Consider the following 18,777-nt stretch of genomic DNA (forward strand, 5'->3'; position numbering starts at 1 on the left):
TCTCAACATCTGGGAGCAGGGACACACCTGGACAGGTTTACTCAGTGCAAAGTTATAGAGAAATGCAAAATGACTTAGCAGAAGAAAGTCCTTCATCTTCACATTTCCAAGATGATCTTCTCTGCTCCACAGCTCAGTTCTCAAAGCTGTGGTTAGTTTACTTGGGGCAAGTTTTATGGGAAAGCTGCTGCTGTTGTTAACAAGTGTAACAAAATTAGATAACAAGAAGTATTTTCACAAAACAAACAAGCTGCAGGACCTCTCAAGAGAATTTCCAGGCTCTCATTTCTTATTTATCTTCAGAAAACAGAGGAAGTGGAGCAATAGGAAAGAAAATCCTGCAACTTTAAAGTGACTCATCTTTAATTCTAAGAAGAACCCACGAGCTGCTGCAGGTGCCCTCACTGCTGAGCAAGGGACAGGATATCTGGCAGCAGTCTGTTTACAGCAAAACTCAAGGTCAAGGAATTCTTTGATCCATCCACACTGACTACCTTTCCTAGAAACTCCTTAGCTAACTGCCAGGAGCCACCTGGCTCTTCAGAGCTTATCTTTCAGCCTTCCCCCTCTGTGCACAGGTCTCAGCCAGGCATTGCTGGCCAGGAACACTGGAAATCTGTTGGGGAACAGATGAATCTGATTGTTGGTTGAAATTGTTTTTCCAGTACCATATTGTCTTGCAATATAATCATCACTAGCAGTGCTTGTGTGTCTTGCTAGAGTCTACAGGTAAATAAAACCACCAGTTCACAGAATTTTGGCTTCCCACCTTCTGGGAAGCTCTTCTTCTTTTGATGTCCATGAATAGAAACAAGAATAGAAAGGCAGGCTGAATCCTAGAAAACCCACACTGTATGAGTAAGCCACACAATGGGAATATTCATGTTGAAGCCACATGAACACCGCCATAGGCAGGCAGATGTTGCTTTTTCCTCCCAGCTTCAGCCCCTGCAGAAATAGCTGTGTGCTACAGAAAATTCTAAGGATTTCCTGCATCAGATCTTTAAGCAAGAAACTGGAATTGCCTGCAAAGGCAAAATTCAGAGGAATCTATGTGGTTCATAGCAGGTCAGGATGGCAGAGGGTGCCTTTCCAGACAGATGTATGGGCTGGTCCTTCGTTTTTAAGGACTAGTTTGCTAGGAAAATTTTAGCTGATATTATGCAAAGCTTTGCTACTAATGTTTTCATTTGACCCTACTAATAATTTGTTTCATAGTTTATGGACTCCGGTTGCAGACCACAGAGCAGAGGAACCCTTGAGTCAGGAGATTTATCTCATGGTTTAATTAATTTTCCTGACTGCCAGAAAGAATTGGGTATTTTTCAAGGCTGATTAATAGACCAAAGTCTCATATCACCTGATAACACATTATCAGAAGTTGTCTCATGGGGGAAAATTTCTTTTTTGATGCTGCTTGTCTACATCATCTCCTTTGATATTCTAGCAGAATAATGTTCAGGTCTCGGGCTCATCATCTATCCAAATAATTTGATTACACAGCTGTAAGTTGCATTCTTTCTCCTATGTATCTTTTCTTACACTGTCTTTTCGTATTTCATATTCATAGCCACACTGTCCTTTATCTGCCAGATATTTTGTCACTGCTGTTTGTTAGTAATTTCAATACAATGTTTATCACATTCTTAGTGATGCATACTTAGTTTCACCTTCATTCCACGGCAGAGAATGAGCATTTTCACCATGTAATCCAAGTCCCTCTTGGCATAATATTAAACGACAAAAGTAGAAAAGCCAAACATCTGTTGGCATTGAAGTACAGGTTGTTTCCTAGTTCCCTATCAGTAATAGGTATCATCAGAAGCAACAGGAATAGCAAGCCCAGTGATTTTTCCATAACAAGAAAGTACAGAGGGCACTTTTCCCCTGCTGAAGGATTAAGAGTGTATGAACCTCAAGGGAAACCGAATTCAGGAGATGAAAGGCCACGTGGCTGTGTAGGGATCCAGCAGATATCACTCCAATGCTCAGTTTCTCAGCTACTCGCACAAAAGGTTACACAGACCTAGTGTAGCTAGTGAAGAAGAAATTGGCTTAACTCAGCTGCGTGTTCACCTTAAGTAAGCTGAAAAGCTCCTTATCAGGAGGACTCACAGTTTTCTCTACATGTTTAAACAGACCAATTTTTTTTACTACATTGAGAGTCCTAATTTTTTAAGTCGCTATATAAAGTATTGCACTTACTACCTGAAAATTCTTTTTAAACCTTCTTTTGTGTGACCCTGCATTTGGACAGAAATCAGATTCTGCAGAAGAGCGTTTTAAAATAACTTTGTAGCCATTAAATGAAGCTATTATACTACACTATAACAGGCTGAAAAGAGTGTAATAGAAACACTGCAAAACTTCCTTTGTGTTTAAAATGATGTTGTGTAACACTTATCTGTTTGCAGATTGTGTCCTTCAGGATGCTAGGATTAGTGAAAGCATGCAATTCATGCCTTATTATTTACTGATTGGGAGAAGAAAATGAGCTTTCCGGCTTTTCAGTTCTAAGTCAGTTAATCAGTTTAGAGTAATGAAATCATTGACCTTGATCAAGTGCAAAAAAAAAAGTTTTGGCTTTTGCAAAACAGGTCAAAATGACAAAAATAAGATCTTTTAAATCTGGTCCCTGGTGCCTAGTCCTTACTTTTTCCCAGTTACTTGCCAGCAAAAGCAAACCTTCCAGAGAGCACGGTATATTCTTGATACAGAAACATTTGCATGCTAGTTTTAACGTAACTAGTTGATTTTAGTGTAGGTTAGAGTATCTATGGAATAGTATTTATTGACATATTTCCACATTTTAGGTACATTTAAATGAAAGATTTATTCCGTAAAAATTCTCCAGTGTAAATACTGAGATATGTTGAAATTATTTTGAAACAGATGCATGTTTGCTCTGTTCCTCCTAAACCACTCCTGCAGCAGTGTGATCTCTGCTATTTTACCACCATTTATCTTTTACCTTTCCAGTAGCAGAATGATACCATAATGTTAGCAGGAGAGGCACAAGTCCAAAGACTGCACTGGAGCTAACTACAGGTGTCAGTGAGCCTTAACCTGGGATGAAGGCTACAGACAAGAATCGGCTGAAACTCTTACAGCTTAGTTTTATTAGGCTTGCAGTAGCTGTACGCTGAAGAGAGCTTTACTATAGTTTCTGAACTTGATGCATGGGGACGGTTATGCTCCTGGAGACAAGCTACAAAGGTTGTTTTCAATATTTGGATATGTAGGCACCCAAGGGCTGAGCCAGATGGGACCAGCTGGTTTATAGATTCGCTGGTTCTGATAAAACCTGATCTGAAACCAGCATCCAACTGCAAACATCACCCTAATTCTTTGTTTCAGTCACAAGTTATTCAGGCACATAATAGAAGTCCCGATTTAACGCTGCTGCTCTCTAGTGGTCTGCCATTTGTGCAAGTGGGAAACCTTTACACAAACAGTCAGGAACTCCCTGTCACCACTCACAGCCTGTTCACGCCTTTGATCCCTGTTTGCACAGTATGGACCAGTAACTGCTTCCTGCAGAAAATGCTTGCAAGCATGCAGAGTCTGTTCTGTAATCCACCGTGGGAAGCAATGCATCAGTTCCAGCCTGAACCATCTCAAAACACTGAGCATCTGCAGCTTGTTAGTTCACTGCTCACCTTCTCAAGATAATTATAGATTATAAATACAGATGCCACAAGAGATTTTTGAGGTGTTCTGATGGTCCACTATGAAAATGAGCTATTTACCCGCCCCATTCTCCCTAAATGATTTTTAAATCTAAAGATTTTATTAACAAGTCCTTCTAAAAGCTTTTGGAAAGCTTATACTGCAAAACTCAAGTACTCTTTCAGCTCTGCCCTAGTTTCACTTTAACTTCACAATATCAGTCATCAGCCCATTCCATTGAAAGGGAACCAAGACCAATAGGACAGAGGGGAAGCAACAAGAAAAGGACTGCCCCATAAAGGGGGCTCCCTGGGAGCAGGGGCTACAGCACAGTCTTACAGCACCTCAGCACAGCCTGTTAACAAGGTGAGGAGTCACATCCAGAGCCCATCCAGAAGCTGAAGGCAGAGACAAGACTGAAAACAAGAACATAACACAGGTCCAAGGTGCAGTAAAGAGACCAGACTGAGGATACTCACTCCAACACAGCCCAAAGTAGGGGCAAAGCCTAAGGCCAGAGCTTAAATGGAGCCCGGGCCAATGGGCAGAGGCCATGGGCAGAGGCCCCAGGTGAGGCTGGTCAGGAGCTGTTAAGGTCTGTTAGCACCCTCCACCCTGAAAAGCTGCAACGTGTTACAACAGCCTCCCTTACTCCCTATACTCCAGTATGGAACGTTCAGTGAATGCAGCTGCAGCTTAGATAACTATATCCACTGGCTCACCACGAGCTTCGTCAGAGACCTCTAAAAGATTGTATTTCAGGCCCTGTGAAAGCTGTGTTGACTCAGCCCCAATATATGATATTTATCCCTGAGCCCACTACTTCCGTTTTTATTACATATTTCTTCTAGCCCTGGGTATGGAAGAAATACACTCACTCATCCTGGATCCTTTTTAAAGTTTGATTGCCCTTTCCCATAGCTCTGGCACTGTGGTGATTTAAGCAGCACTTACCGAGCTCACTCAGGCAGCTGAGCTGTTTCATACGTGAGCTGCCTCTGAACTCCTGGGTGAGCATCATCTGCTCCTAGCAAGTTGTTACTGTTCACTGCACTGATCTGTGCTAAAACCCTTTCTTCTGAGCAACGTCCTGAACCTGAGATTTCCTCAATCAATCCCTGTAAGGAATGTTCTGACCAGTAACATCCCTGTCCTGCTCTAGAGCACATGTCAACCTAAGGGATGCACAGCTTTTCTGCACTAATTTTATCTTCTCCTTTTATGTCTTGCTTATCTACTAGTTCCATCAGCTTTGATAGATTTCCAATTAAAAAAAAAAAATATCTCTTTACCCATGTTATATGTTGCCACTTGTCAGAATTTATACTGTTCTTTATTTTCACCATTCAGGTACGACTTCCACTGTTTCTGCAGCTTTCCATGTCTAAGCATTTTTGTCTTCTTACAATGTCTAGCACACATTTTACTTCTATCTCAGGTAATGGTATTTTCTTGCTATTTCCATGTTTTTATCCTTTTAGTTGTTCCTTTTATCTAACTTTGCTTTTAGGGAGTTACTCTTTTTAAAGCACCACGTTAGAACTGTGCATTTTTCAGGTCTTTCTGTGCAACCAGAACTTGGATTTATACATAGAGGAAACATATATACACGTACATATGCATTTCCACAGCGGCTTTCAGGGAAAGAAACCTGAAAGCTTGCTAAGAAACAAAACTGGCTGCATACATGAGAGACTGTTTTCAGATGAAATTTCTTAATAGATAAGCATCAGGCAATTGGGCAAGAACAAACACTTCTTTCATAAACCTGTCAGGATGAAACTTCAGAAATAGAATAGGTTCAATTTCTCTCTGTGTTTGTAAGGATAGCACATGTCTTGGGAATATACACTGCTAGGCTAAAAAATGACATGAAAAATGTACAAGCAGGTAATAATGTGCAGTACTTTCTTAGCAAGTCTCATTCAAAATATTTGGAAAATATATTGACATTCTATAGTGAAAAATGGGATGTTTAGCCACATTTTATGAACAAAGAAATTCAGATGCTGACTCATGAAGAAACAAAGCCAGAATCTTGCAGTAGCAGAATAAGAACCAGAAGGCAAGAGTCTCGTGTCATCCCTCTCTATGGGGATTCCTACACTTTCCTGACAAGTAATATTTGGCAAAGGAAAAGAGCTTCCAGTCTTCAAGTGTTCTTTTGCAAGTGCTTACAAAGCAGCCGGGTGCTACTACCTCTGTTCTAGACAAGAAATTAAGGCGAGGTTTTCAAAGCTGATTGCTAAAGAGAAGCACCTTCAGCCACATTTAGGATTTGAAACAGGTGTGCTGGTTCTCAGACGTGCTTAAAACCTGTGGCTTTCAGAGAGTTCAGGTATCTGGCTTTGAAGAAGCAGCCTTGAAGGAGCTGTCTAGCTTCACACAGGGAAACTTTGTGTCAGTGTTTCTATGGTTAATCCCTTTATGCTTACTGATTAAGTACTTTGCCTCCAATACCAAGGACTGCAGGTAGTAGTTGTTGTGGTACCATATAGCATGCAATTAACAAGCAGGGAGTGGGGCCTTTGCACAGGATTTTCTTGTGTGATGCATGAGGATCGTGCCGCTATTGTGAGTGACTAAATAATAGTTGGTTTAGTGCTGAAAATTCTGATTCTAGAACACAGTATGTGCAGTGATCTCTGTCAGCACAAAACAAGTGCTGTAGATGCTTGATAGTATAAGTGTGCAACCGTGAAAGATTACAAGGACCCTTTGACGCTGTTTAGTCCAACTTCTGCTGGTCTGGGTATTAATGTCACAGGTTAGCTGGTTTTTTTAACTTAAAATTCACTTCCTTTTCCCCATCACATCTGTGCTCTTGTTAGAATACTGTTCTGAAAGTAGATTTTGTGAATTATGCAGATACTAATGATGGTTTACTTAGGGTTCATAGGAGAAGCTGGAGTCCAAGGAAACATTGCTGATGACTCAAAGTACCCTTTGAAGTAAAGATTTGTGATGAAGATGGATTGTAACAGGGAGCTCAGCTTGGGGTTAGGTGAATAGCATATCTTTACTACTAAAATAGCTGGATTCTGATTGCTATTGCTGATGTTTAGAGCACTGGTTTACCTGAGGGGATACAACTCTACAATCCTCTAGTTTTAGGGTGTTCTTTTCTGAAGCGAGAAAAATGTTGAGGATACTGAGCTGTGAAGGGCAGTGTGGAAAAGAGCAGTCTAGGGTTTTTTAGGCAAAATTTTTTGACTTTCAATTAGAAAAAATCAGGTTGTGAGGCCTGTTTTGTGGTTTCTAAGTATTCCTGTCTTCCATCTCCCACAGAAAAATTAGGCTGCTGAAATAGAGCTCAAGTACCCAAAACAGAGAAGAAAAGGTATAAATGGTCAAAGAGCAAAGAGATTTTTGCTCTGCAAGAGGGATATGTATTTCTAGATGTGCTGGAAGAATGGGGCAACATGGAGGCAGAAGACAGTTTACTTGCCCCCTGGGAAAATTATAATATTCTTTGCAAAAGCAAAGAGAAATTTAGGAGCTAGTATGACCACATTATCTTTCATCAGTTTTGGGATATATGTGTTTTCAAGAGCTTAAGATCTGGCATCACTTACTAGCAGAGTTTTCATGAAAATAAATATGAGACTCTAATTCTATATCTTATCTGAAATGTGGAGTTTCTAGCCAAACGTCCTTCAAACAGCAACCTGTGAGTATCAGCTAGTCATGACGTGCAGAGGTAAAAGTGATATACTTAGTAATCAGCACAGTTTCTTCTAGTATCTTGACTATCTGAAAAATGTTTTTACACAGGTATTTTCCAGGTTTATGATTGCTTTTGAAACCTGATGGGCTTACAGCATGTATAGGGGTGATATGTGTTGTAACCTTAATCCTACAGACTCTTGGGAGTTAGACATGTAGCAGTTTGAGGTTGGTTTATTGCATTGCTGGGATTTGATAATAGCATCAATTCAAAGACTAGATTTGCATTATCTCAGAAATCTCCGAACTGTGGCTTTTTGACTGCACGTTGTTGGTGAGCCGTTAAAGAGCAGTTTCCATGCTGGGGCCATGTCACGCAAGCAGCCCTACAGCCTGTGCCGGTACAGAAAATAATCTCCAGCTGCATTCTGGAGTCATACTGGATTCAACCTGCACATCTACTGCTACTCTATCTCCTAATAGGTTGGTGGGATTCTTGGAGAGGCGTCGCCCTCCCTACTGTGTCCATGCCCAGACTTCCTCTGCCTTGCCTCTCTGATGTTTTATGAACAGCAGCCTATTTCTAGGCTCTTTTTATCAGTGGAATGGATGAAGTAGGTTAAAAAACCCCCTAAATCATTAAACAGACAAGTGTGAGAATCTACTGTGGCATCTTAGTGATGGTTAATATTGAAGTCAGGCATCTTAGATCCCAGCATTCTACAGGGCTGGGGGGAATTATTTCAGTTGGTCGCTGTCTTTCTCCTGGAGGCTGAAATAGGGCTGAAGCAGCTGTATAAGGGTACATCACTGTCTCAATCAGCTGAAGAACTGGCAATCTTGTGAATGGTAAAATTAAAGCAGTGAAAGGAGGAAGAGAAAAACAAGGTTAGTGAACAGGAGTCTGTTGTATCTGAACCTGTGCTCTGGGAGGACTGTCTGCCAGCTGTGGGACATCTTTTGTAGTTCTACTATGCAGAGTTAGTACTTTCCCTGGATGCAGTGGAGAACTGCAACCTTACACCTTAAGCATTTTGCTTTTTAAATAGATCATACATTTTTTTTTCAACAGTTACTAGAATCCATGTAACTTGCTTGTGCTTTTATGTCTAGGGCAAAGCTAATATCCTATCTCCACAGTAGCTCTACGGCAGGTAAGCCCAGGTCAGCTTTTCTCTTTCTAGAGCTTTGATTACCCAGGCACACTCCCTTAGTGGAGAGTAATAGGAAGGGTACGAAGGAGACTAAAGTTCCCTTTCTTGGCAGTAATGGTCCTACCACATTTCACTAGGATTACAGAAAGGACTAATTGTACATGCTAATCCCCACATGCATGCATAAAAGCATAAGTGCGTGCATAAATGCAGAAGCACAACTTTGCATATGGGTGCTGTCTCCTGTAAGCACGTAAGCATAAAAACATTAACAATTGTTTGCTCTGCAAGGGATTTTTAAGAGTGTGTAAGATCCATAACAGGAATTTAAACAGTCTGTGCAAAATACTACTTTGTGGTGAGGATAAGGTAGGGATCTCCTTCACCCACTGCCCCAATCCGCTGCTGTGAGATGGAACTGGATTCCTGTCAAAGCAGTGGTTATGTATGCTATCTTGAGCTTTGAAGCATTGCTGTCACCCACCTTGTGTGCAACTTCAATTAAATATTTATAAACATAAGAAGGCACATCCTTTGACTGATGTGCTGCCAGACACTTTTTTTTTTTTATATGTGTGCCTCTGTAATTCCTGTTCATGAAGCATCCCCAGCACATGGTTTAATTCATGGTAAATTATTCCCTCTTTGCTGCAGCTTTTGCTCCAAGTCATTGTCTGGGAACCTCTGTTCTTATGAAAGTGAGACCAGCACCTACAAATTGAAAGAAGGTCCTCTAGAGTTCATTTATCAACCGAAGATTGGAGCTGGCTCTAAACCTTATCTATAAATAGGGAGTCAGTCACCTATGGCAGTTAGCAGTATCTGTGCTGACCATAAACTGCAAAAGCTACATGTGGCTTGCATATTACACCAAATAAGGGAACGTGTATCCCTGTTTCTTGTTTAGTACTAGTCACTCTGGGATTACAAATAGTTGGTTTGAAGTGTTCAATGCTCTCTAGAACTAGACGCCATTCCAGGTGCTGACGTCTGCCCTAGCCTAACGTAACAGGCAGCCTGAATGCAGACCTGCTTCGGTGGATGTTGCCTGGGTTGTTTTTGAGAAAACTTTTGCCTAGTGATTGGACTTTTACATCAGTATTAACATAGATTGTCAGCTGCTCACAGCGGACACTTTTTTTGAGCAAAAGCCATCAAATGTAGGTAGTATTTAAAGCTACACAAAGTATGCCTGTGTGAGAAGTGAAGCATCTCTGCCAGTTACTGTATCAACACAGTGACAATGACATTTCTCTCTTCACTGTAGATTGCTGGGTAGTTGGCATCTGCGTTTCACTAGGCAGTTCAACAACATTGTTGCCATCCAGAGGGTGTGGTGGAACATTAATATGGGTCTAATGCAGGGCACGGGATGCTTTGTGGATCAGTGGTCAGGCTGGGAAGATGACTTGGGAGAGGCAGTAAAAGGGCACTATTTCAGGACAGGGACATGTGGCTAAAGCGACACTGGACAAGCAGATATGGAATTAGTTTAGCATCCCAAGTACACCTGTAGTGCTTAGAAAGAGTTCATGCAGTGCCCAGCAGAGAAGCAAGCCACTACTGTTAATCTCTCCTCTCTAAGAGTACTAACTTGAACACAACTAATTCAAAGAGTAATGGGATCATTTCTCTTTGATCAGGATCAGGGATCCTGATCCTGATGGGATCAGGAATGCACCTGTCACTAGCGGAAATTGTTATGTAGCCCTTTACTGTTGTGCAGTCTAAAACTAGATACAAGTCAAGGTGTCATACTGTGGGATGGTCCCACCAAGCCTAATGCCTTTTTCCTAATGAGCTGAGAGATGAATCCACTGAGAGCACTGTGAACACCAAATGTAAAGTACCTGGTAGCTGGTACTTTAGGACATCAGTCTACTTTTGCAATGCAATTTGCATAAAGCCATGTGGCTGCACTTAATCAAGATGCATATTTACAAATGCTGACAAGCATCTTAAATGCAGTGGTAGACACCTCTGCAGGCAGGCTCTCTATTGGGATGCAATTCAACCTAGCAAAACTGGGCTCTGTGACAAAATCTTTGGAATGTCAGGGCACAGACCCTTGATGCAGAAGCAGCTAGGGAGCTGGTCACAGAAGCAGCAAAGCTCCACCAAAAATATATGGAAGCCAGAGCTAACAACCTGAGTCTGCCTGCTGCAGTGTCTTATGATGTTATTTCTCACTGGTTTCCACTGCTAACAGCAAATAGAGGAATGGCACTCCAGTTAATTTATAAATGTCCAGTACTGTCCAGCTGTTTAGTTGTGCATAGGCATCTCTACACTGAGACAATGAGCACAGCAGGGGTCTGATATCCAGCATTTGGGAGGAGGAACTTGTACCAGTAGAAAGGCACCCAAGAGCGTAGGAACATCAGTGCATCATCCTTGACTTCTTAAGGGCTAGAGAGGTGGCCCTCTTAGGGAGGCATGCTGGCCGGGCAGTAGTGCCTGCTCAAGCTATACCATAGGGATGGTTCAGAGTCCAAATGTTACATCTGAGAGCAGCCACAATGAACTCCTGGAGTGAATGTCAAGAACAGTATTTGTAGAGAAGGCCAAAAAATGAAGGAGAAAAATCACCTTTCTACATATTTGCCACTGCAGTATATGGCCAGGAGATAAACTGGGAGAAGGTCTTCTTTAGGAGGTCTCCAAAGGTTCCTGATAAGACACATGCACAGTGGTATGGTATGAGTGATGTAAAATACTGGATACTTCCCATCTTACCTACATTTAACCCACCACTGGCTGGATGGAAGGGCCTTGTTCTCCTTTACTGTGCCTACCCTCTCTGTTTTAACAACTGGAAATAGAGGATTTTTGCTTTCTTCTCTTTCCTTCCTCTGTCTCATGGGACAGATTACTCACCTTCTCCCATCTGCAGCTGTGGGACAATTTAATTTAAAGAGATACACGTATGTGCGGGTGTGTGCAGTGGTGGCAAGATGGGAGAAAGAAGAGTGTTTCACAGGAAGAACAGAGGAAGGGAAAATTGCACCTACTCCAAAAGCAGCTCAGAAACTCAGCAGGAGGTTAACCAACCAGGCCAATATTTAATTAAGCCTTAGCACTGTAAGGTACAATTTATGCTGGAATAAAAGTCTCAGTTCAGTGCCACTATTATTCTTTCTGGAGCCCAGATCCTGAGCTTGGAGGCTGGTAGCTGACTTCTCCTCCCTGTTATCAATGTTGAGAAGAAATTTTACTCTAGGGAGGGAAGATCACAAGATGGGTGATAAATTCATGATGGGATTTTAGCCAGAAGCACAGGCGCTGGTTAAAGGAAACACCAAACTCTGCAAGCATTATCATGTCAATGTCTCCTTCCTGTAAAAGAATTTACTGCCTGTGTAGGTGGAAAAAAAATTACTTAAAAATGTAAAAAATACTCTGAAAAGAGAGATGCCTCCATATGAATTCTATTGTTCATGATAGGAGTGAAATATTATCTAGAGCCTTGTTCTGGCATCCTGAGAACAAATCACTGGTGATTCCAAATGTCAGCAAAATCTACTAGCAGAAGTTCAGAGTCCTTGGCAAGAGTTCAAAGTAAAAATGAATCTGAAAATTTCTGAAGTCTGGAAAGCCCATATGTGAATCCAGTTACGTATCCTGGCATTTTGGCCGAGACAGTTTTCTATTGCAAGACTTTGAAGGCTACATAAAAAAATAAATTGCCTTGCTCTATAACTAAAGGCATATAAAATACAGCAGCTTTGTTTAAGTGAACCCAAAAGTTCAAACTCACTTATTTTCACTTTTTTCCCCTCATTAAAATTATCAGAACCTGCTTTCATTGCCAGATATGTGGCTTTTTATGAAATGCAGCTTCCAGCTGCTTTTAAGGTTGGATTTTTCAATTAATCTCATCTGAGTTCTGATTTTGGAAACATAAGCAGAGATGCTTTCACAGTTTATTTGGTATAAAGTGCTTTCAAATCTTGTTAGTTAGTTTTTCTCAGTGATGCAAAGCTAACCATATGCTATATGAACAAACTGACTACCTTTATTAAATTTAAAACTAATTTTAGTATCTTCATTCTCAAAGAACACAAATTCTAATAAAGAGTGAAAATGTGAACTTCAATCAAAACAAAATTCTTCAGGCAGGTGGGGTATCTGGTATATTGCTATCAAACTGAAGCAAAAGACTAGCCCTATGGAAATTAGCGGAAATTTTGTTTGGCTTCAGTGATAAAAAGATTTTATTTCCTGAATGATCCTATTAAGTATTATCTAATGAGCAGGAGGTGCAACTACTATAGTTATGCTTCTATAATGGCTTTTCTTACTCTTATTATTTATACCATCCTTCCAGGTGGGAGCATGTTCTCCCTAGTGTGTGCTGTGTTTGCAGAGATGTATATGATACAAGATGAACAACAGGTTAAACATCAGGCTCTAAGAATCCTTCGTTGTCAACAATACGCCCTTTCTTATGCAGCCAACCCATTTTGTAAAAAAATCTCTAGAAGATGCCATTGTCTGTTGGGGGAAGGGCTTTGGCCGTTTAATATGAGCATCATGAAATGCTGCCTGCCATAGAGTAATAGAAACTCATTCTTTTTAGGCTCTCTGAGAACAAGCAGACCATGGTCATAGGTCAGTGTCTCCTCATATCACCTCTGATACACTTATTTTCTTGTCATGTAATGGTTTGTGGAAGGCTTTGTTGCAGGCATTAAATGGCTAGCCACATTTAACAGTGCTCTTTGAAAGAACTATAAAGAAACACAACAAAGAACCAAAAATAATGACACAATAAGCCAAGCTGATACTTGGAGCTCAGGATTTTACACAATTGAGCAAAAAAACACTTGCATTCAGAGAAGTGGGCAGACTGATTACAGTACAGCTCTAGAAGGTAATCGGTAAGCACTGTATCCCTGTGTAGAAGGATCTTTAATAAAGAGATTTGAAATGGATTTTATGTAAGAACTTTCCTAGTAAGAGGGGAAAAAAACAGACTAAGGCTGAGGTACCATTTGTAATCTGAAGCAGCAATATGTACAGAGTTCTTTTCATATATCTACTTGATAGCTAGGTGATTTCAGCTTAGTAAGAGGGCTGATATATTTTTCTATTACTGCCATTTTTCAGTATTGTATAAATCACATCTTTATAGTCTTGCTTAGGGCTCCACTGTAAGAATAATACTTTTATATAACATGCCCAAACCTGTTAGTAATGTAACACCACCAAATGAGCAGGGGGGAAAGGGGAATTATGGAAGCAAAGGTCAATCACAAGTAGTTTTCTAGCTTATTTTTAATATTTACGGTGAGAAAGGAGAATAAAGTCAAGTCATCAATAGTAAAAATGAGTCGCAAGAGACAAATCTCTCAATGGCTTTGTTATTTTGCTCTCCCATCAATAGGGAAGCTTACAGTGACCTGAAGCAGAGATGCAGAACAGGAGAACTAGGCCTACCGAGTTCTGAAGGCTTGCCAGTGGCACAGTGTACTGCACTGTTCTGCAAATACATTTAAACTTTCTTGGTGCTTCACAGTGGAACTACCGCACTGTCTCTTCATGCATGCGTGAGGTGTGACTGTAAGCAAAAATCTTGGAGAAACAATGAACCCTAGACTAAAAAGGACAGACCTCTTGAACGGTGTGCAATATCTATGAAGGGAATAGCTTTGAAAGTTAGGTTTATTCTTAAGAGTCGTTATCTGGAAGGTGGAAAGAAGTTTACTGTTTTAATGAGCATTTCTCAGTGTCTGTCTTTATACTTTGCCTTTCAGTTCAGACGGTGAAAAGAGCTAGTTAAATCTGTGTTCCCCTTGCCAACTTTTTGTTCTGTTGTCAGGAAGGCTTAAGACATGCAGATATACCAGGGACATCGTTTGGCTGTATAGTCTCCATCCTCCCTATTATTACCAAATGATGCATCATCAGTGTTCAGCCATGCATTTTAATGCACAACATTATCCTTATTATGAAGTATTTCAGATCTATAGCATAGATAATGAAAAGACATTGAAGTTGGTAGAAAAGTATTTCCTTATTTTTAGATTTCAAACACTCTCAAATCTTGCTGTTTCTTGCATTAATTTGTGCAGCAGTCCTGTTGTAAGTGTGCATTTTTAATAGTCTGTGGTCACCAAATCTGCTTTAAGCATGAGGAGTATAATAGATCATTTAGAAACATCAAAATATCTTCCTTTCCACCTGCAAGACCCAGAAGTCATACACATGAAGCGAGGCAATAATATATCAAATCCAACTATAACTAATTTCAGAAACTATTAATAAATCTATTGTTAGCATCTCCTAAACAGGCATTCAAGAATATGCTGACCACTTGGCTACACTTGATTCCACTCCCCTTCTTGATACCTCTCCTCTTTCCTGACAAAAAAAGACTGCCCGCTGCCCAGGGGGGAACCATGGCTTATCTTTATTTCACACAACCGCAACACCAAGCCATTCTTTTGCTTTTAAACATACCTGTACACCTTGCACCTAGCCCTAAAATGCCACATGAAATGCTGAAATCTGCACAGAAGAAAAATCCCTGTCACACGTGAGCTTTTGGCATTCCAGATTCTTCTGCTTGAGTACCACGGGCTCCTCTCAGGACAGGGCAGGTAGAGAGACCTGTGGACCTCTGAACTGTCCTTCCTACAGCTATGAATCACAGCCTCCAGCTGCAGCTGAATCACAAGATTGTCTGTGTTTTTCTTGTTATACCATTAGAATTTATAGATGTTTTAAAATGAATAGGGACAAGTAATTTAAAAGGAGTCAGTTCCTGAGTTAGGCTGTTACTGGTCCAGGATGTAGGAGACTTAAGTGGTGCTCCTTGCTCTGCTACAAATCTTTTCTGTGGCATCCAATACCTGATTCAGATTCCAACGTCTGGTAGTATTTAGGCAATGACTGCTGTGGGTATGTAACTTTCCTTGGTTTAGTCAACTTTATGCCTTCAGAAACCTGAACTTCTTTTTCAAAGAGAATTTCATCAGTTCTCTGTTGGAGTTGGAGCGTTCTCCCAATGCAGCAAGTACCTCCCTAACTTCCAGGGATGTTGTAAGGGTGAAGTTAGGAAAGAGACAATCAAATGCTTCCATACTGACAGCTATATAAGCCTACGAAATACACAGATTCAAGGTAGTTACCACAATACACAAGTCCCTCGGCAAGATGAAGTATGAGGAAAGGTTACTGCTTACGCTTTTGCAAAGTTGTGGCTTATTTGTTTGTTGAGTGTTCTTGGGATGCTTGATAAGGCCAGTGGCCTATTTATTTTCTCTAGGTAAGGGAGAATTATTTGCAGTCATTACTAATCAGCAGCTTCATTTTCTGGAGTACCTTCCTTTCTACCAGGACCCTTTAGCACATGAGGCAACAACTGTGTTGTGACTACCTACTTTGTATAACAATACATTGTAACATAATGTTACAATGAATTATTGCTGTTTATTGTTTTCCTGTCTTCTATCGCATAGTACTTGCATTTCTTCTATGCTGCATTATCCTTTTTAACAGCAGGCAACGTGAAGGCTGTTCAAATGTCACACAGGGCAAGTACGCGAAGTAGGGAACTAGGGATGAAAAAAGCATGAAGGTAAATGGGTGACAAGACGGGGCAATTCTGCTTCATGGTGCCAGTCACCTGCACTCCAGTGGTTAGTGTGGAAAGGTGAAATAGAACCTCGCAGCAGTCTAATTTTGTATCAGTTATCTCTGTATTAATGCTTCAGACCAGCTAAATGCTTTACAATGATCATTAATTATCTCAGTATGCTAAAATACATCTAAGGGAAAGCTCTTGTCATTGCAGGGGTGAGAGCTGGAATCTCAGTTGTTGATTAGACTCTGTCTTTGAGCCAGTGTCTGGTCACCAGCATAGGCAAAAAGTGCTGAAATCTCATCACCTGAAGTCAGCGCACGTGACAGGGAGATGCCATTAGTTAGGCTGTACCTGAGGAGTGTGCTTTCTAGTTTACACAGCAAAAGTTATGCCCAAATATCACTCTCACACACTCGCCCCCCAAAAAATGATAGTTTTTATGAAACTTTATTTCTTTTTCTTTATTTAGGAATGTACTGTGACCAAAGCTGAAGGTAAAATATATTTTCACTGGTTTCAACACCTTGTAGAAAATTGCTTTAGTCATTTAAGATGTTTGAGAATCCTCAGCCTTCACTGAAAGTTCTGAGTAGGTAAATCTCCTAGAGTAGTCTGTTTTTCAGGAAGGCTGGGAAGGGAATTTCTGCATTGTAAAGACATCACTTTTAATTTACAGACAGTAGAGTTTAACTATGGAAACATCTACACTAGCCTTCTTGTTTCAATAAAGACATGCTTTTAAGGTGAATCTCACCACAGCAGGCTTGGAGTGTGTTAACTGGATTAAATCCTTTTGAATGAAACTGAATTGAAAAAATTTATTCCAGGTGCACAGTTGTTGCAGTCATTAATGGACATTCAGTCTAAAGTATTAAAGCTTGTTCAAAGCAATTACCCTCTGAAATATGTATAATAAGGACCTAGTGTCCTCAGCACCAACTCTTTTGCCGAACAAAGTCATACCCTGTAAGTGGCACTATCTGCTGGTGGGTACGGAGCCTGTGTTGTTAATTTTTTGTTGGGGAATATGTTTGGTAGCTGCTGAAATAGTTTCAGGAACAAAGGACTCTCTGTGCCTAGCATAAAGTAAACAACTTATTATTTCCCATTCTTTTTTCTTTTCCCCTAGATTTGTCTATCATTCAGAATATTCTGATTTTTCAGCTGGAACGGTCTTTGAAAGTTCTACAGATATCACAAACATAACAACCTAATGTTTAGAAGGTTGCACATATTTTATTTTTAGGGTCTTAGGAACTTCCTGATAAATCATGTTATGTTCATTGAAATTTTGAATTTTAAATGTAGAAAGTTGCTTTATGTTGAACTTCACTGGAATTACTCATTTTACCTTGAGGCAAAAGATAGTTTACTCTTTAACCTTTTTTCATTTAGGTGATACTCTTTTATTGGGAATTGAGCCACAATTTACATGCTAAACTCAACACAAACAGGATATGAACTTCTTGCTACTCACCATCTGACTAGAACATAAATATGGATTTCTACTGTGCAATTAACCTAATTCTACTAATAATATTGATAAGATTATTTGATGTAAATTCAGTTGTATAGTGTGTTGAGGACAGGATTTATGTTTTGGTTATTACAGTTAGAATTCTATGTATAATACATAGGGTAATATCTCACACACAATAGTAGGTGTGCTTATATATGTGCATGTCTGTAGAAATTAGCGTGGTCTGTGAAACCTTCCCTGGCTTCCACTACTGAGAAGTGTAGTGTCTTTTGAGAGGGTTCACACACTTGAAGTGAAGAATGCGTCTATGTGCAGAAGAAACTGTAAATTCTGTGATGACAATCTGTGCCAGGAAAGGGTTGCCGGATACATCCTCTGAGAAGTGATCCAGAAAATGATGTAAGGTACAGCTGTGTTCCAAGAAGCAAAGGAAAGGTGTCTTTCTAGTTGTCAGCCCACGAAGGGTGAGCGAGTTACTCTGGTGTCTTTCAAGGCTTCCTATTCAACTGAAAAATGAAAACTAGTCTTAGGGTACCACTCTACCTCTGCTCTCCAAGGAGGTTCTGCAGATTAGAAAAGACAGTATGAAACAAAGAAAAAACTGCTTTCCCTCCACTGTGCACTGAGAGAAGGCATTTCTAGCCTTTAAGCTAGCACATTTTTCCTTCTATGGTTCCTGACTAAACGGGGGCCGCTGTACTGAAGAATGATTTAGAAGACACACATGGCTGCCAAGGGCATATTTTTTTAAAAAGAAACTATGATGTTTCTCAGTCAAGGGGTAAAAATAAGGGGGGGGGGGGGGGGGGAAAGCAGTCTTTCTTCAGGATTCAAGCACTTGTAGAGTTGTAGGTGTGTTCTCTATGTAATGTATTAATTCAATATTCACCTGTGGAATAGTACTACCTCAGAGAAAATTGAACTCTCATCACCCTCATTTGCTTAATGTTGTTTTATCTCCCGGTTCCAGGAGCCATTACGTCAGACCACCCTTCTCTTTGTTTTGCTTTACCTGGCTTCACTTATTGCATCAAACAATTTGTTAGTAGGAACACCTTTCTATCCACACGTGCAATCGGGTGCAATGACACTTTTAAAGTAATACATGGACAGAAAACCTTTCATGCCCAGGACTACCTCCAGATTCTCTTTGCCACCAAACAGTCTACCCTGACGTGAAGCAGCAGTGGGTGTAGCAGTGGGTGCAGCAGTGGGTGCAG

The 18,777-nt window shown here is 40.5% G+C and overlaps 1 protein-coding gene across 1 annotated transcript in view; it reads right to left on the reverse strand.

Annotated features, from left to right (window-relative positions):
- LOC308067302 (astacin-like metalloendopeptidase) overlaps positions 1-18,753 on the reverse strand; it is a 35,077-nt gene extending 16,324 nt beyond the window's left edge. Inside the window, exon 1 of the mRNA XM_080395942.1 lies at positions 28-18,753. Coding sequence (XP_080252068.1) covers positions 28-96 — 69 coding nt within the window. The 5' untranslated portion in view covers positions 97-18,753. The remainder of the gene's footprint in view (positions 1-27) is intronic.
- Between the last annotated feature and the right edge of the window lie 24 nt (positions 18,754-18,777).

The sequence above is a fragment of the Falco punctatus genome (assembly GCF_963210335.1).
Source record: "Falco punctatus genome assembly, chromosome: 7".
Taxonomy (NCBI): domain Eukaryota; kingdom Metazoa; phylum Chordata; class Aves; order Falconiformes; family Falconidae; genus Falco; species Falco punctatus.